We start from the raw sequence: 20,287 nt of genomic DNA on the forward strand, positions 1-20,287 counted from the left end.
GTGAGTGCCGTGCCGTTGTCTCTGGCTGGAGGTTGAGTATGAGCCACTTTGATTAATTTTGGCAAAGCCTATTTACTGGAATGTAATTATCTTTTATCAGTATGTAGTTGATCTTTATCGATCATTGCTTGATACCATGTGAAAATTAATCTAATTGAATGGATTAATTGCTTTATTGATGTACATCACATAATCTTTACAATCTACATTACAAATTATATATAATGTTGAAGGCTTAGAGAATTGTTTGAATACTCATCAAAAAAGGAAAGAAAAACAACGGTAAATAGACAAGAAAGGAAACAGGACGAAATAGAAAGAAAGGAAAGAATGAATTGAGCTGTTATGTAGTTTGGTCTGGCTCGACACAAGCCAGTTCAGTTATTAACGGGCTATTTAATATACATAGTTTAATAGTTTAATCAGATTCATTCACTTCATATTGGAGATATTATGGTCTATGGATGTTATAGCCAATGTTATGACAATTGTACTTTGGACTGTGTTTAAGTTAATTAGTAATTTTGTATGGAATATGTGTGAATTAATTATAAACAATTAAGTTAATTTGTATGAATTTGTTTGATTTGATATGCATGAATTTATTATGTGCATATGTTTATATGAATTTAGAATTTTTGATATATTTGTATGTATGAATTCAGCTGTAAAGTTAATTTATAGTAGTTGATTTGTTTAATTACAATTGAATTGAGAGTATTCCTTAGTAATTAATCATATAAATATTATTTTATTTTAGTCATAATTGATAAGATGTATTAAGAAAATTTAAGATATAGCAGGAAATAACATATACAAATTCATAAATTTGCCAAGTTAGTAACGAGCTAGCTCAGCTCGCTCGGACAAGCCACGAGTTAGCCTTGAGTAATAGTTTTAGCTCGGGACCTAAAATCCAAACTCGCTCGCTCCGCTTGATACACCAACAAGCTGAGTATGAGTGTGACCTAGCTCACTCTTTAACAGCTCATTGCCACCCCTACATGCATGGTATTTCGATTGTAATTGATGTAATCTTTTCTAGTAAAATTATCTCACTTCTAGGTTGGTCAAGGTGACATAATTTATAGAGCATGATCCCGCTGCATCCTCCGTTACGCTTACATTGAAATAGGCTGGCTGCTTAGGCTCTGGTAAGATTATAGTTTCTGTGGTAAGAAACATGATCACATCTGACATGATGGGTCGATCAACTTGATTTTCTTGTACACACAATAAAGCCACATGAATGCATCTCTCTATCTGTCTTTGGGACACTTGGGTTAATGTTGGACAAATTAGTTCAGAAATACTCCCATCTTTCCATGTAACCCATGCCTGCAAAAGGAAAAAAAAAATGCTATACTTGAACAGGAATTCTATTTTGTTCCTGAGATTAAATTGAGTACAAATAATTTATTTGTATAAAAGTGAGCTCCTAGCTTACATATCCAAGGAGGTTGAGAAAGTGTCCGTATCGGTGGAAACCCACATTCCTTTTGCCGCTGACAATCTCCAGAAGCAATACACCGAAGCTGAATACATCTGATTTCATTGAGAAAAGACCCTCAGATGCATACTCTGGAGCCATGTAACCGCTGATCAAAATAAAGAAGAAAAACATCATAATATGATGATATAAATCATTAGAATATTATATTTCTTCTAATTTCATTATCTTATTCACAGACATAGTAAGCATCATATATACTTACTGTGTTCCTACCACCCGATTGGTATTTGCTTGGAGCTCCTTGGGACCAAATATTCTGGCTAACCCAAAATCAGATATCTTTGGGTTCATTTCAGCATCTAAGAGAACATTACTTGCTTTCAAATCTCTATGAACAATTCTTAGCCTCGAGTGTTTGTGGAGATACAGGAGTCCTTGACCAATGCCTTCAATTATCTCAAATCGCCTTTCCCAATTTAGAAGTACTCGTCTTGTTTCATCTGTGATACAACAAATTATTAATACAGTAATATTGGAAAATGATTTGAATTATCTTTGCTATTACATTCCAACAACTCACTCAAAATTTCCTTGGTAGTCTTGCATGACGTTTAATAACAACCCTAGTGTTTATTACTGATGAATTAGTAAGTACTATGAAAAACAAAGAAAAGTTCCCTATAAAGAAATATAAGTTTTGCAAAATGGAACTAATATTCTAATTATGGTAACATAAGGAAAAAACTGATACAAGATTACAAAAGCCTTGCAAAAATAGGTTTCTAGAGACATACCAAAAATGAAATAGTCTAAGCTCTTGTTAGGCATAAACTCATAAATCAATATTTTCTCCTCTCCTTGTATGCACCACCCGACCAGCCGGACTAAGTTTCTGTGTTGCAACTTTGCGATAAGTTGGATTTCATTATTAAACTCAACTAGACCTTGACCCGAATATGTAGAAAGCCTCTTGACAGCTATCTCAAGTCCATCTTGTAGCACCCCCTAGAAGAAGAACTTCGAATTAATCACAATAAAACCAAATTCTTCTTTAAATTTCATCATAAATTATTTGTATACATTTTTCTAATTTGTCGGTTCTTTTAATGATTCCCTATACTTTAAGTAATGATTTTCTTGCTCTATTGCTGATAAAAGGAAGACTATCCGTATAGTAGTCAGTGACACGGTCCAAGATATAACTCGATGGATTCAAATTTGCTGAGATTTCAATTGATTAGATCAAAAAGGGCTGTGAGGGTGTAACAAAATAGGATTACCAATAGAATCATACTTGTAATATAATTAGTGGGGTTATTTGGTTATTGTCACTACTGCATTAAGCTCTTTAATTTGTAATTACCTTTTTATCAATCAAAAAACGTAAGATGGCAGTTGCATTCTTAATTACCATAAAAAATTAACAATTCAAATAAATAACAAAGAAAAAAGGAAAGTAAAGGAAGGAAATAGGAAGCACCTTATAGACGGGCCCAAATCCACCTTCGCCGAGTTTATTGTCCAATGCAAAGTTACTTGTCGCATTTGCTATTTCATTGAAATCGAAGAGGGGGAAATCTGCACTTCGTTCTCTGCTCCATAGATCCAGTGTTTTGTTGTTATTTGTGAGCATTTCTTCTTCTTGAGAAATCTCAGAGTCCAAATCATTAATGAAGGTATAAAGTGTTAGCTAAATTTTCATGCAAATGAACATGTTGACAATTAAGTACTGTTCAACTATATAAAGAGCTAAACCTGTGTATCTCAGTTTTCTGATCAACAAAAGGCCAATGAAGCAGCCAATAATAAGCAATGCCACTGATACACTGATGATTATAATGAGGCGCCTTCTCTTTCCTCCTGAAGAAATTTGTGAGGCTGAAATAATCAACAGATATCAATAGTTTAGTTATTTTGCAATTTTGCATAGATGAGGACTGAAGAAAAAGATTCAACATTCGTAAGGAACTAGTGGATAAATACGTTCAGAAAGTTGAAATTAGGTGGCAAATGTTCATCAAGTTGGATTCAGGTTAGATCACTTTCAAGTTTCAACTATTGTCTGGCCGGCTTCGGATTTGGGTTAATTATTTGGATTGCAAATAATTATTTTCTCTGGGTAATTTTCTGTCCAAGCTCGGTAGAGTTTGAATTGTATATATTGAGTCAAGAGTTTGTTAAGATCCTAATGTTCTACAGTACCAATCAGTGTTCAGTTCGATTAATGTTAGCACGTACCATTAGACTATTACGACAGCATTTTAAGTCAGGTGGTTATGTAATTTGGATATTGGTTCTGCATTTTGCATCTGTTAAGAATAAACAACGCACTAAATGGGGACAACAGACTGAATTAGGAATGTAAGGGTTCATAATTCAACTTGAATCATGTGTTCAAATAAAATTGTAAATGCACTGAGCACAGGGGCTATGAGGAATTGAGGACATTGAGGGCGGGCACAGCATATTTATATTTACTTGTCGTAAAAAAACTTGTGGATGTGATCCAGGGGAATCAAATCTGGAGGACCCCCCTCTCTCTCCTCTCTTTTGTATCCATCTCTCTTTAAAAGGAGGGTCCTCCTTTTCTCGATCCAGCTATCTAAATTCGTGAGTTAGCTCATGCCCAGTATGGCTGGTTCAAAATTCAAGATTAACCAGGTCTGTATTAACTAGTCAGTAACCATGGTTATTAAAAACAGATTGCTGTGAGCTATTGTATAATTTGAAAAATTATTCCAACTTATTATTTGTTGTTAGTTTGCTCTTAGGCCTAACCTGAATTTAGTATTTGTTTCATGCGTCTTGATTTTCCACAATATTTAATTGATTGATTGATGTGGGCATTGTTGACTATTAATAGTCTTGCTTGGCATTATTTAGACATCCTCGCTCATTCAACCAGAGGTCCCACATGGCTACATCAACCAAATATCTAACCTCCACTTGGGAGGTGCTGTGACTAAACAACTTGTTTTCTTCATTGAATAGTCAATTTTATTTTCTCTACAATTATCAATTAGTTTGTTATAATATACCAAACAATAATTTAGACTTACACATAACATTGAGCATGAAGAAGACAGGTACGGTCCACAAACATACAACAGGTGACATAACTAAACGCGGTATAGAAAATGCTGTTCACTAACTAATTGACTAATGAGCGAATGAACGAATATATGACTATTCAAACTGTTCCATACTTTCGGTTATGTTCCTATGCCAGTTATTGGCACACAGGGGAAGAAATTTAAACTATTTTATTAATTATAATTGTGCATACCAGTACTTTTCTTTGTCAGGGGAGGGAGCTCAGGAGGCAAGGCAGGGGGTGTTGCATCGATGAGAGAAAGATTAAAATATTGATAGGTTTCCATACGTATGTAACATTGGAAGCCTACCGTGGCCCCACACTGCTGCCCATATGCACTGGCTTGGAACTGGCCGATATATTGCTCTAGGCATGTATAGCAATCGTGTGGTGAAATGTCTCGAATACATTGTACCAGTCCATATAAGGTGATATTTCCAGTATATACCACGCCATTCTCAGTGATATTTCCAGTATAATTTGCAGTATTAACCTTGAACAAATTTGTGGAATTTACTACTCTATCTGCAAGGCTACCCATCAGATTGCTGTACACTTCTCCAAACTTTTCTGGATTTGAGATCTGATATAAGGCATAGACTGTGTGTGACCATGACTTTTCATCAGCGGTGATGGAGTTGGTATCAGAGTACCGGACGAAGCAGTTATCATACCATAAACCAGCTCTTATGCTACGTGTGCAATTGCTTTTTATTGCTTCTACTGCATTTAAGAGGCATGTTTGGCAGTCAGAAGAATTTATTTGGATGAGGCACAGTGCACGGCCGAAAACTTGGTCAGTGTCTTCTCCGAGGGTTTGAAAGGAGAAGCCGGTGCGCCATCCAGCCGAAGAAAGGTTAGAGAGCAGTTGGCTGCGATTAGATTGGTAGGTACTGTTTGTCGTGAAGTTTGATTCAGAGCACTTCAACAAAATGATGGCCGAAGTAGCAAGCTGAAAGATTGTTGCAAAGAAGAGGAGAAACAAGAGCAAGGAGCATTGTGGACGTGAATGAGAGGCCATGTTTGTGGCTTTTGGGGTTGAAAACACGAGGATTATTTGCTCTTTTGATAGGGTCATTACGTGTCACAATGGTTGTTGACTATAGAAGTCTCTTTGAACCGGAAAAGTTCAACCGTCCCATTCTTTCATTCTATAATAAATTCTTTGAATAGTTCTATCTTCTATGTGTATTTAACATTTAAATATATTTATTTTATATTTTAAATTATTATTTAGATTAAAAGAAATTGTTGTTTTAAATTGTGCGTGTACTAAATTTCTGGTTTTTAAAATATATTTATTTTTATCTTCGAAAAAAAAACATTTAATCAGTAGAATTTCTATATTTAATTGGTCCACATATTATATCTGCGGGACCAATATTGTACATATTGGTATTAATATTTATTATGAATTTTTCAAGAATATTTTGATGGGATGTCTTGTGTTTGAAGAATTAGTGCTATAGAGTTGTTATATCGACTTTATTGAGATATGTTTTAATATTTTAAAAAAGATTATTCTTCGTAGGTTTTTTTTTCAATATTAATGGCTTTAAATATATTAAATATCAACTAGTAATATATTGATAAAGTACATATTTACAACGAGTCAATTGACTCTAATTTTTATATTTAAAATTTTTTATTCTCATTAATTAATTTAAACTACTCTTATTATCTAATTCTAATTATTTACACTCTTAAATACCCAAATACCTCATTATACACATAAGATCTTGATCATAGGGAAAATATTGTGTTACCTCAGGGGATATGATTTCGGAATTGACGAATTCAAATCAACTAATTTGGTAACGAAATATTCTTGTTTAGATCTGAAAGTTTGATCAGAATCGGACGGTCCAGATGTAAACAGAAATATTGTGTTACCTCTGGGGATATGATTTCGGAATTGACAGGGTTACAGAGGAAATAGCGTGTTTTCTTCTGGATACTTTTGAGACGTCAGATCTTGGATCCAACGGATGATATTGTGTGGACCTTTCTGTTTTGTAAGCTTCCAAGCAAGTGTTGAGAATCTAGCCGCGAAGCTCCAGCGCGACTTTCTGAAAGCAGTCTTGGGCCATCTAGAGGTTTGCTGAAACCCGGCCGGGCTCAATCCGGACCGGTCCGCCCGTACCAGCTACCCAGGGTATCCATATCCGTGCCCGGATATAGACGAGTAAACGGGTACACGGATACGGGTATTAAACGGGCCGGTCACTGTTTTTTTGAAAAAAAACCCGGACCCGAGTGAACCCGTGCTTGCTCGTTGTACCCGTGCCCGCCCGTTGTACCCGTACTCGTGTACCCTATACTTGTCGTATCCATTTTTTGAAAAAAAATTTCAATTTTTTTCAAAACCCCGCCCCCCCCTCCCCCCCTCAACAGTTCAAATCAAGAAAAAAAAAAACAGAAAAAAGAAGAAAAAAAAAATTCGGAAATTCCCCCACCCTCTTAAAAAATTCCGATTTCAAATACTTGAATTCTTTAAACTTAACAAAATGAGTTGATTAACATTTCTTTTTCACTTATTAACATATAACATTTTTTTTCACTTATAAACATATAATGTTTATAACATTTTAATAGAAAAATAATCAGTTTTTTTCGACAACACTAAAACATTAACGAGATTTCATATTAAATTTAATTACAAACTTACGGGTGGCATCTCAAAAATAGCCACAAATATTGTTATTGACGTTGTTAAACTTTAATTGTTTTCTATATCTAAAAAATAGCCACAAATGTGAATAAAATAGTAACTTGGTGTACTATTAAGTTTTAATATGGTGATAATATTTAGTGATTAGATTGACATTTGATAATTTTTTTTAATAATCATTAGCATTTATCTTATATGTATATGTAATATGAGGAGGGATCAAGTTACAACATTAATTTTCAAAGTCCAAATCGTCGATCCAAACCGTTAGATGTAATCTCTACAATAAAATGTGCTTGGAGACCAAATTTTACATTTTTTGAATTTTTTTTATTATTTATTAAGATGGGTACAAAATTCAATGGTATGAATTTGACTAGTTTTTGTACCCACCATAATAAATAGTAAAAAAATTTCAAAAAATGTAAAATTTGGTCTTCAAGCACATTTTATTGTAGAAATCACATCTAACGGTTTGGATCGACGATTTGAACTTTGAAAATGTAAATAATGCTTGTTGTAACTTGTTGTAACTCAAAAAATGTTGTAACTTGATCCCTCCTCATGTAATATACATATATTATACAGAGCAAAGCTAGGGTGTGATGTGCTCACCAAGAGAGTTTGGTGAGCACAACTCCAAAAGTATATCGAATCGACATTAAATGTCGAATCCAAACCGTTGAAATCCATTAACTTCATGAGTGATGCATACACATGCAAAATTTTCAAAGTTTCAAGTTTATTTGCTGCAAGGTCAAGCAATCAAAGAAATAATAAAAATTGAATATATAAAATAACTTATAAATTAACTTATAAAATGTTAATTTCTTTGATCGTTTGACTGTGTAGCAAATAAACTTGAAACTTCTCAAAATTTTGCATGTACATGCATCACTTATGAAGTACATGGATTTTAACGGTTTGAATTCGGCATTTAAAGTCTATCCGATGAACTTTTGGAGTTGTGCTCACCAAACTCTCTAGGTGAGCACATCACACCCTAGCTTTACTCTATTATACATGTATTATATTATATTACATATACATATATATATACATGTATTATATTATATATACATATACATATATCATATTACATATACATACATATATACATGTATTATGAGTGTGACTAATATGTATTCGGTAGCACTTCGGCCGAAGTGCTATCGAATGCATTTAGTCACACTCTATGTATTATATTATAAATACATATACATATATTATACATATATACATATATATACATAGTGCATGCGGCCGCATTTTAAAACACGGAATATATGTATATGTATATCAGATTTGACCTCTTCTGATAAATCAGCAAGTCTGGACTGATACAGGGATCAAAATGCAAAAGTGATTATACCAGCATGTAGAGCATTAAAAAAATACATATAATTGACACAAATTTCAATTTATTTGGACTTTTCTACAGTTAGTTATGAATTTTCAAAATTTAGCTTTCGAAAAAACTCTAAACAGCCATAACTTTGGCTAGAAAAGTCGGATTTGCGCATATGATGACTTTTTGGAAAGGGGAGGGGGACGAGACGGATTCGAATATCATCTCGGGGAACCATCCCTGAATATCCGAAACATCAGAATTTAAAAAAAAAATCGTTTAGTGCCTCAAAAACTCAGTTTAAGTTTTCGTTCGACAGTAGACGTACAATGATCGGTATTTTGTTTAGTATAATTTAGGTTTTTGTAGTATAATTATTAATTGTAGAATTTTTTTAGTTTGCATATAGAGTAATTTAGCTTTTTGTATAATTATATTATATTATATAATTGTAGAAAAACCTAAATTATATATAATTATATGTAATTATATTATGAGGAGGGTTCAAATGCACCATTATTTTGGTGCTCCAATATGCTCCACATCTTTTATCTCCATTTTCAAAGTCCGAACGGTCGATCCGAACCGTTCAACATGATCTTCATAATAAAATATGTTTGGAGACCAAATTATATATTTTCTTGAATTGTTTTACTATTTTTTAAGATAGACACAAAATCAATTTTTTAAGGAGATTGTGGACTATCCGATAAAGTCATATTGTACCTATAAAAAAAAATAGTAAAAAATTTATAAAAAATATAAAATTTGGTCTCCAAGCATATTTTATTATGAAGATCATGTTGTGCGGTTCGGATCGATCATTCGGACTTTGAAAATGGAGATAAGGGATGTGTAGCATAGTGGAGCACCAAATGATGGTGCATTTGAACCCTCCTCTTATATTATATATACATATACATATACATATACATATATTATATTATACATATATTAATTAAATTTATGCAATTTAAAGTAATTGATTTAAGCAACATTGTTTTAAAATAATTAGTAATTTTGATTTATATTTAAAGTAATTGATTTGAGCAACATTGTTTTAAAATAATTAGTAATTTTAATTTATATTTTATTATAACAAAAAAATATTGAGTTCAAATATACAACCATGTCAAATAAATTTTAATTTAAATGAATTTGGATTTATAATTTATTGGTTTACAAAGAAAAAAAAAAACAGAAAAAAAATCAGCCTATCCGTGAACCCGGACTGCCCTACCCGTGAAAAAAAATCAGCCTATCCACCCAGAACCCGAGACGGGTACGGGTATGAAACGGATAAGGTAGAGTTTTTGAAAAAAAACCTATCTGTGCCCGTTTTACCCGAGCACCCGTTGTATTCGTACCCATTCTATCCGTTGTCCGTCACGGAATTACCCGTGTCCGGCCCGAGATACCCTGGAGCAAACCTGTAGGTCCATCACACGGTTGCAGAATGATACGGTTGCCGTGTTTTTTTTACATAAAGCTAATGATTACGTGTTGATCTGTTAAACGCTGTTTGGTGTTGGCTGTTCGGAATTGAATTCGGGATGGATTACTTTTTCCGACAACCGTGTGACAAATCTGGGGCTTTGGAGTCGGATGGGAGAGCCGTTTTAGGATAGAGATTTAACAGGTCAGTTTTCACTTCATTCAGTGTAAATGTTATTAAATTATGCAGTGATGCACTCGATTTTTGCCCTGCATGAAGTAAAAAGCTCTCCGTTAAAATACTTACCCACCTTTTTACTAAAGTGGTGCCTTTCCCGCGTGGAATTTGTTCAGATCTTCTGTGGCTGCGCCTATACATTTTTAATGTATTACTCCGTTGCGCAGCATTTTTTCAGCTTTAACCATGTAGCTAAAAAATATTAAAATTTTTACAATCAATATTCATTTATATATAAGGTAAATCTAATTCAATACAAAATTATTCATTATATTTGTGATAGTTAATTAATGCTCCCAAGTCACGATGAATTTAACCTACTCAGTCTTGACTATAAAATTAAATCACCTGTAACTCTGGGACGAATTTGTTTGATCTGAACTTTTTATTTTAAGCAGCTCCTTAGTTCACGCTACCTTACATTTCCTTAAGCCTCTTTAAGGGCTCCTTGGTCTCATTTTGTACGGATCTTAATTATTTCTCCGAGTCTTAACCCATCTCTTTTTAACTTCCTTAGCTATCACTTACAACTAATTAAACATCGGTTCTTTAAGTTTCTTTAAGACTTAATCATAGTATGAATTAAGAGATGTTGCCAAACAGCTTCTATGGTACTAGAGACACAGGTCGGAGTGTCGGAGTATGTACAGGACAAAGAAAACTATATAATATAAATATGACTCCATTCCATCTCTACTAGCTCAGATACCGTGTTTAACATGTTTTAACGTGTCAAACAATGAACTCACCGGTGAAATACCAAAATTAGTTGGCTCCCGGTTCAGTGCCACATCAGAATCTGAAGGAATTATAAGTGAATGTTACGTTGCAATTCAATTCTTGTGTGATTTTGCTAATGGACAATATGTTATAAGTATTGGTACTTGGATACCATTAATTAGCTACGCTTACACATAAGCTAAATTTTGTAACAATTATAATCAACGAGTCATATGGTTCGCAGCACTTGAGTCTATGATACAAACTATTTTATCTACTGTCGATCGAATAGTTAATTAAATATGCTGAAAATTTTGAAAATTTACCAAAAAAATGCTTCCTGGCCACTTTGCTTTTGAATTGAAAGATAATGGGTTCTTTGGTAATACTTCTGAACTTTCTTCCTGACGAATGGAAAATGGAGTAGTGGCCCCAACGGTTGACTGTATTATTTCCTGACCGGAGCCTTAGTGAGTGTCGTCGTCTCTGGTCGGAGGTTTGAGTATGAGCCACTTTGATTAATTTTGGCAAAGCCACTTTACTGGAATGTAATTCTCTTTTATCGGTATGTAGTTTGATGATCTTTGTTAAATTATAGATCTCATTATTTAATTAATATAGAAATAGAAATTTACTTATTTACAAATATAGATAGATAACGGTAACGTGTACATTCATTACTAAAATAGGAAATAGTACCAACGGCTAGTTTTGGAGCTTTGTAATTATAAATAGGAAATCTTGTAATAAGAAGAATACCTTTTTTTCTCAATATAATTTTCTCTCTTCATTTTATACTATCTATCTCTAAAATTCAACATGGTATCAGAGCAACAGATCTGAAATATACCGCCCAAGTACCACATAAACTAACAAAACTAGTCGGTACCAAAAAATAGCAAAAATCTGCAAAAATCAAAATGACTCAAGAAGGGCAAGGGCAACAAAAGCTAACACATATTTTGCTCAATGGCCAAAACTATTTATCATGGGCAAAGGCTGCATATAGAGCTCTAAGTGGTCGGGAGGTGTTAGAATATATCACCGGCGAGATGAAAGAGCCAACGGTAGTAAATCCAGAAAATAAGACCGAAATTGAAAAAAAGGCAGCAAAAAATTGGAGAACAAAAAATGATAGAATCATAACCTTGCTCATGTTGTCAATGGAACCAACCGTAGCCGACCTCTTCGAGACGGCCGACACGGCGTATGAGTTGTGGGAAGCCGTAAAAACCATGTACGGGCAACAAAATAATTTTTCCCATATCTATCAACTTATGCAAGAAATCCAACAAGAAAAGCAAGGAACAAGAAGTAATACCGAGTACCTCGGTGCTCTTAAGAAGAAAAAGGCCGAACTTCGGACTTACCGGCCTCTAACCACAGATCTGACCACACTTCAGAAACGAGATGAAGAAGATGACATCTTTCAATACCTCGCCGGGTTAAATCCGAGCTATGAAGCGGTAAGGTCTCAAATCATGACTACGGTACCTCTTCCCTCTTATTCTCAAATTCAAAACTTAATTCAACAAGAGGAAAGTAGGAGGTCAGTCATGGGTGGTCTACAGATCACAAAATCTGAGGAACACGAGATTCGTGGTTTAGCCGTAAAAAACCCCAATTTCAATCAAAATCGACCAAATCAAAACAAAAATGAAAAATGCAATCACTGTAAAAGAGAGGGTCACACTCAAGATCGGTGTTGGTTTCTCTATCCGCATCTCAAACCTAAAAAAATTAGAGGAGAGAAAGGAGGAGATGGGCAAAATTGGGGAAGAAACGGTGAAAAAAATAAAACATACGCGGTTTCAAACGAAGAAGAAGGGGTCAATAGACTAACGGGTCCGAATCAAGTCGGATTGGGAACCCACATGTATCCAGGCGGACCCATTAGCCACTCTGGAGGATTCAGCGACCCAATGTTCAGACCCATTACAAATAGCGGACCCGTTACTGGTTATTTCGGACCCATTAGCCAGTCTGGCGGATATGTTGATCATCTAGGCGGACCCAATAAACTAGGCGGACCCGTTAACTCAGTTTTTTACGGAAACGGGTCAGGTCTAGCGGGTCAGTTCCCATATGACGCTGGCGGGTCAGTTCAACCGGGTCAGGGGCAGAATTGCGCTGGCGGGTCAAGTTCAACCGGGTCAGGAGCTTATTATAGCACTGGCGGGTCAATAAACGGGTCAGGAGGTGGATATGGCGCTGGGGATCAAGTGCATCAAGCTATGGAGCATCTTTCTGCGCTGCTTGGGAGCCAAAACACCCCTAGTGCATGTGGTATTGCCTCTAACTCAAAAGATTTATTTTTTAACCAAATTATTATAGATAGTGGAGCAACCGACCATATGTTTGGTAACAAACAATTGTTATCAAATATAAACCCGACCAAGAATGATAAATTTGTCTTAGTTGCAAATGGCATGAAGGCACCAATAAATGGCATAGGGGAAATTAATTTATGTAACAAGTTAATTAAAAATGTTTTATACTTAGAAACATTTCCCATAAACTTACTTTCTATAAATAAATTAACACAACAATTAAATTGTAATGCAATTTTCTCTTGTAAAAACGTCGTATTTCAGGACCGGGAAACCGGAGTCAAGATTGGTGAGGGATTTTTACAAAACGGACATTATTTATTGAACTCCAAGCAATTTAATTTGTGTGCTTCCGCAAAGACCGTTAATTTTGATCTATGGCACAAGAGACTTGGGCATCCATCCGATAAGACTTTAAGTAGTATTTTAGATTTTAAAAATTCAAATTATATGAATTGTGAAACATGTAAGTTAGCTAAGCAAACAAAGCTTCCTTTTGTACCTTTCTTTAGCAAAACTAAGGCTTTATTTGATTTAGTTCACTCCGATGTATGGGGACCGGCCCCAATTGATTCATATAATGGATTTAAGTATTTTGTTATTTTTATTGATGATTTCTCAAAAACTACTTGGTTGTATTTATTAAAATCTAAAGATGAAGTGTTTGGGTGTTTTTTTGAATTCTTATGTCTTATAGAAACTCAATTTAATGCCAAACTCAAAATTTTTAGATCGGATAATGGAACTGAATTTATAAACAACAAATTTTCAAACCTTTGTAGAGAAAAATGAATCATACATCAAACAACTTGCATAAATACTCTGGAACAAAATGGAGTATCGGAAAGAAAAAATAGACATTTATTAGAAATGACACGAACTTTACTATTTCAAAATAATGTTCCTAAAATTTATTGGTCGGATGCCCTACTATGTGCCACACATTTAATTAATAGACTACCAAGTGTGGGTTTATGTAATAAAAGTCCGTTAGAAATCATCTACCAACAAAAAATTACATATGACCATTTAAGAATATTTGGTTGCACAAGTTTTGTGCATATCAAAAGAAAAGATAAACTTGATTTTGTGTCACAAAAAACTATATTTTTAGGATACTCATATTACAAAAAGGGTTATAAATGTTATGATCCAATTAACAAAAAATTATATCTTTCTAGAAATGTTACATTTTTTGAAAATGAGCCATACTTCAAAGAAAAAGTATTTGACCAAACAAATATAAACAACCACATTGTGATGCCTTACATGGATGACTTAAATTGTGAACCAACCAATATTTGTGAAAATGAAGTTAGTGAAATTAATAATAACACAAGTGAAGGTTTAGTACAAAATAATTTAGGAATTAGAAGGTCACCTAGGATACCAATACCATCAACTAGACTTAGAGATTATGAAACCTACACGGTTCAATACCCCATAGAAAATTTTGTTTCTTATAACAAAATTTCATCCGAATACCATACATTTCTCACTTGTGTTGAAAATAAATTAGAACCAAACAATTATCAAGACGCCATTGAAAATCCAATTTGGTGCAAAGCCATGAAAGAAGAACTTAATGCCTTAGAACAAAATGAAACTTGGAAAATAGTCCTCTTACCAAAAAATAAGAAACCGGTTGGATGTAAATGGGTATATAAAATCAAATATAATAGTGATGGTACCATAGAACGGTATAAGGCAAGATTAGTTGCCAAAGGGTTTACACAAACCTGTAGAATAGATTATAATGAAACCTTTGCACCGGTGGCAAAAATGAATACCGTTAGAATTTTATTCTCTATTGCCGTAAATAATGGTTGGGACCTTTACCAAATGGATGTTAAAAATGATTTCCTTCAAGGAACACTTGAAGAGGAGGTGTATATGACATTACCACTCGGTCATAAATTGGAAAACAATTCTAACTTGGTATGTAGGCTAAATAAATCAATCTACGGATTGAAGCAATCTCCAAGGGCATGGTATGACAAACTTAGCTCTTATTTAATTTCTTGTAATTTTAAGGTTAGTAATGCCGACCATTCTCTATTTACCAATTGTGATGGAACCAACACAACTCTAATTCTAGTATACGTAGATGACATTATAGTTACCGGAAATAATTTTGAACATATCCAAACAATAAAAAAACAATTAAAAGAAAATTTTGATATAAAAGATTTAGGATACCTCAAGTATTTTTTAGGAATAAAAGTGGCATTTTCAAATAAAGGACTTTTTATCTCACAAAGGAAATATACACTTGATTTATTAAAAGAAACCGACAAACTAGGATGCAAACCGGCCTCTACCCCATTTGATTACAAACATAAATTGAATAGTGAAGATGGTGAACCAATAAAAGATATGAACCAATTTCAAAGACTTGTAGGAAAATTAATCTACCTAACGGTTACTCGTCCGGATATATCTTTTTCCATAAGCCAAATTAGTAAGTTCATGCACTCACCTAGAACACCACATTTAGAAGCTATAAATAGAATTTTGAGATATTTAAAAGGGAATCCCGGAAGGTGCATTTTGATGAAAAACAATAACTCTAACAACATATGTGGCTATTCCGATGCAGATTGGGCCGGAAGCTTCGATAGAAAATCGACAACCGGTTTTTGCACATTTGTAGGCGGAAATTTAGTCACATGGAAAAACAAGAAACAAAATGTTGTGGCACGTTCAAGTGCCGAAGCGGAGTATCGTGCCATGGCATCAACCGCAAGCGAATTAACTTGGATTAAGCAACTTTTGTCAGACATGGGGTTTAAAACTCAAGAACCTATGAAAATGTTTTGTGATGACAACTCGGCACGACACATAGCATCAAATCCCGTGTTTCATGAGCGAACGAAACATATAGAAGTAGATTGCCACTTCATTAGAGAGAAAGTTCAAGCAAAAGAAATAGAAACACCGTATGTTAAAAGTGAAGATCAACTTGCGGATATTTTCACCAAAGGCTTGGACCCGAATCCATTTGAAAGGATTACTAGCAATCTAGGATTATCTGATATATACATTCCTAGCTTGAGGGGGAGTGTTAAATTATAGATCTCATTATTTAATTAATATAGAAATAGAAATTTACTTATTTACAAATATAGATAGATAACGGTAACGTGTACCTTCATTACTAAAATAGGAAATAGTACCAACGGCTAGTTTTGGAGCTTTGTAATTATAAATAGGAAATTTTGTAATAAGAAAAATACTTTTTTTTCTCAATATAATTTTCTCTCTTCATTTTATACTATCTATCTCTAAAATTCAACAATCTTTATCATTGCTCTGATACTATATGAAATTTATTTAATTTAATGAATTAATTGCTTTATTGATGTATATCTCATTATCTTTACAATCTACATTACAAACTATATATAATATTGTTGAAGGCTTAGAGAATCGCTTGAATACTCATCAAAAAAGGAAAGAAAAACAACGGTAAATACACAAGAAAGGAAACAGGATGAAATAGAAAGAATAAAGGAAAGAATGAATTGAGCTGTTATGTTAATCCATGCAAGGTACTTCCATTGTAATTGATGTAATTTTTTCTAGTAAAATTATCTCACTTTTGGGTTGGTCAAGGTGACATAATTTATAGAGCATGATCCCACTGCTTCCTCCGTTACTCTTACATTGAAATAGGCTGGTTGCTTAGGCTCTGGTAAGATTATACTTTCTGTTGTAAGAAACACGATCACATCTGACATGATGGGTCGATCAACTTGATTTTCTTGTACACACAATAAAGCCACATGAATGCATCTCTCTATCTGTCTTTGGGACACTTGGGTTAATGTTGGGCAAATTAGTTCAGAAAAATTGCCATCTTTCCATCTAACCCATGCCTGAAAAAGGAAAAAAAAAATGCTAGATTTTAATAGGAATTATATTTTGTTCCTGAGATTAAATCGAGTACAAGTAATTTCAATGTAGAAAAGTGAGCTCCTAGCTTACATATCCAAGGAGGTTGAGAAAGTGTCCGTATTGGTGGAAACCCATATTCCTTTTGCCGCTTACAATCTCTAGAAGCAATACACCGTAGCTGAATACATCTGATTTCATTGAGAAAAGACCCTCTGATGCATACTCTGGAGCCATGTAACCGCTGAGTTAACTTGGAATCGGACAGAACCGAGCCGAGTTTCACCCAAGTCTCGCGCCTATGCGAGTTTTTGAGCAAAAATCGGATGAATAGTGCTTGACTCGGCCGAGTTTTTTTATTTTCCAGCCGAGTTCACCCGAGTCAAGCCGATTCCGGCCGAGTCACACCGAGTTTACTGTTGGTCTCCCGCCTTAGTCAGTACATGGGCAGTGAAAATCATTGTCCTAGACTGATTTGGTCTCCCGCCTTAGCTTTCTGTTGTATCTTGAGGTTGAGAGCAAGAAAATCATTGTTATTGATTTGAGTTTTAAGTTCAGTTTTGCATCTTTTGAAGAAGGAAATGGTGCTCAGAAAAAAATTAGAAAGGGGGAAGTCCTTCGCAGAGTTAGGAGGAAGAATCTTTAGTTATTTCTATACCTAGACTTGGTGTATAATTTTGTACTATAGAAAATTCGAATTTGCAGTGGTTCATGATAAACCTTGTCCATTTTATATCGTGATCCCACAACTATTTTTTTTTCTGTTGAACAAAATACTTGGTCAAAGACTCAAAAGTGTACTGGTTTGCTTGAGTGCCGGCTTGTAGCCTGCGAAGCCATTAATTATTGTTTTTATATTTAACTAGTGTAGGAGATGCAAACACCGTGGTTTGTTTATTTATTTTTGGATAAAGTAAAGAATGAGATTGTACTATATTACAAATTAAATGTGATTGTTAAGAAAATATAAAATGTAGAAATTAAATATTTTATTTCTCTTTTGTGAATATCATTAACGTTTTTATTATTATTTTATGAAATAGTCTATTTTATTATTAAAATTAGATAATTTTAATATTTTAAGTAATTACACTGCAAATTAAATTAATTATTATCCATCAGAACTTAATTATTATGAGTGTTATAAATATTTAAACTGTTAACTATCAAAATATCAATTTTTCTATTTTATTTAGTACAAAATAAGTTTCTGCCAAAAAAATCTAAGTTGCCGATCCGATTCAGTCCGATTTATCCGATTCTGATTTCATGACCAAGTGACTGATTCTGATTCCGATTCCGATTTTCAGAACCATGCTACTAATAGTCTTGCATGGAATTAGATCCATTGCTTGGAATTAAACCAGACTTTGTTCAGATTTACCATAACTTGTTATTAGATCATCCAAATACCAAAATTCAGGTTTTAAAAGTACCTGACTTGGTTTTTATTGACTGGTTATGTTCCGATACCAGTTATTGGCACACATGAGAAGAAATTTATACTAGTTCATTAATTATAATTGTGCATACCAGTACTTTTCTTTGGCAGGGGAGAGAGCTCAGGAGGCAAGGCAGGGGGCGTTGCATCGATAAGAGAAAGATCAAAATATGGATAAAGCTCCATACGTATGTAACATTGGAAGCCTGACATGGTCCCACCCTGCTTCCCCTCTGCATAGGCTCGGAGCTGGGATCTATATTGCTGTAGGCATGTATAGCAATCGTCTCGCGAAATGTCTCGAATACACTGCACCAGTCCATAAAATGTTATACTTGCATTATATTTTGCTGTATCAACCTTGAACAAATTTGTGGAATTAGCTGCTCTATCTGCAAGGCTATCCATCAGATTGCTGTACACATCTTGAAATTTGTCGGGATTTGAGATGGGACTTGAGACGTTAGCTGTGCTGTAGAGTATCATCGACCATGACTTTTCGTCAGAGATGGTGGAGTTGGTATTAGAGTACCGGAGGAAGCAGTTACGATCATACCATAAACCAGCTCTTATGCTAAGTGCACAATTGGTTTTTATTGCTTCTACCGCATTTAGGAGGCATGTTTCGCATTCAGAAGAATTATATGTGACGAGGCATAGTGCGCGGCCGAAAACTTGGTCAGGGGCTTCTCCAAGGATTTGAAAGGAGAAGCCGGTGGGCCATCCAGCCGAAGAAAGGTTAGAGAGCATTGTGTTGCGATTAGATTCGTAGGTACTGTTCGTCGTGAAGTTTGAATCAGAGCACATGGGAAAAATGATGGCCGAAGTAGCAAGCTGAAAGATTGTTGCAAAGATGAGGAGAAACAGGCGCAAGGAGCTTTGTGGAGATGAATTACAATGAGATGCCATGTTTGTGGCTTTTGGAATAGAAAACAGGAGGATGATTTGCTCTTTTCATAGAGCAATTATGTGTCAGAATGGTAATTAATAAAGTTGACTATAACTCTCTTTGAAGTTTAAACTGCCCAAATTAGTTTGAATCGGCCTAATATTTGACTTGGCCCAAACATTTGCTATTTGGGCCAAGTCAAACTTATTTTAGGGCTTAGGGTTAGTTTTTCCATGGCTAGGCTCATTCTATAATAAGTTTTGAGTAAGTCTATGGTAATATGCATATCACGATTTGGCACCGTGCTACGGCTCTATATTTGAGTTTTCAAATCCTAACGGTCGATCCGAACCGTTCATCTTGTTTTCCATATTAATATGTGTTTGGAGACCAAATTTTACATTTTTTGAAATTTTTTTACTATTTTTTTAGATTTATTGAAAATCACTGTTTTTGGATGGTTCAGAATTTTCAGATCAAGTGATTTTCTAAATATCTAAAAAAATAGTAAAAAAATTTCAAAAAATGTAAAATTTGGTCTCCAAACACATATTAATATGGAGAACAAGATGAACGGTTCGGATCGACCGTTAGGATTTAAAAACTTAAATATAGAGCCGTAGCATGGTAACAACCCGTGATATGCATATTACCATAGACTCACTCATAAGTTTTAACTGGAGTTGTAAACCGAATAACGTTTTAGTTGGAGGGTTGGAGCATATATATTTGGGCCAAGTCAAACTTAATTTGGAATATCTTGTTATTATCTCAC

At 34.3% G+C, this 20,287-nt stretch overlaps 2 protein-coding genes across 5 annotated transcripts; both read right to left on the minus strand.

Annotated features, from left to right (window-relative positions):
• Window positions 1–824: 824 nt before the first annotated feature.
• On the minus strand, window positions 825–19,763 carry LOC144554026 (cysteine-rich receptor-like protein kinase 19). 4 transcript variants are annotated; one of them, XM_078302223.1, is made up of 8 exons: window positions 19,692–19,763; window positions 18,716–19,630; window positions 3,209–3,310; window positions 2,934–3,094; window positions 2,248–2,458; window positions 1,716–1,953; window positions 1,448–1,598; window positions 825–1,338 (listed from the first exon to the last, which is right to left on the minus strand). In XM_078302223.1, the coding sequence occupies exons 2-8, from the start codon at window positions 19,530–19,532 to the stop codon at window positions 1,051–1,053; spliced, it is 1,968 nt and encodes a 655-aa protein (XP_078158349.1). In that variant the 5' UTR covers window positions 19,533–19,630; window positions 19,692–19,763; the 3' UTR covers window positions 825–1,050. The 4 variants fall into 4 exon arrangements, with proteins under 4 accessions (XP_078158349.1, XP_078158348.1, XP_078158347.1 ...); XM_078302222.1 differs by lacking the exons at window positions 18,716–19,630; window positions 19,692–19,763 and adding an exon at window positions 4,746–5,628 and having other exon boundaries at window positions 3,209–3,313; XM_078302221.1 differs by lacking the exons at window positions 18,716–19,630; window positions 19,692–19,763 and adding an exon at window positions 4,740–5,628 and having other exon boundaries at window positions 3,209–3,313.
• LOC144554032 (receptor-like serine/threonine-protein kinase SD1-7) lies at window positions 16,837–17,424 on the minus strand. Its single transcript, XM_078302232.1, has 2 exons — window positions 17,276–17,424; window positions 16,837–17,166 (listed from the first exon to the last, which is right to left on the minus strand). Exons 1-2 carry the CDS (start codon window positions 17,417–17,419, stop codon window positions 16,879–16,881), a joined length of 432 nt encoding a protein of 143 aa, XP_078158358.1. The 5' UTR covers window positions 17,420–17,424; the 3' UTR covers window positions 16,837–16,878.
• Window positions 19,764–20,287: the final 524 nt, after the last annotated feature.

The sequence above is a fragment of the Carex rostrata genome, chromosome 5, assembly GCF_964058835.1.
Source record: "Carex rostrata chromosome 5, lpCarRost1.2, whole genome shotgun sequence".
NCBI lineage: Eukaryota > Viridiplantae > Streptophyta > Magnoliopsida > Poales > Cyperaceae > Carex > Carex rostrata.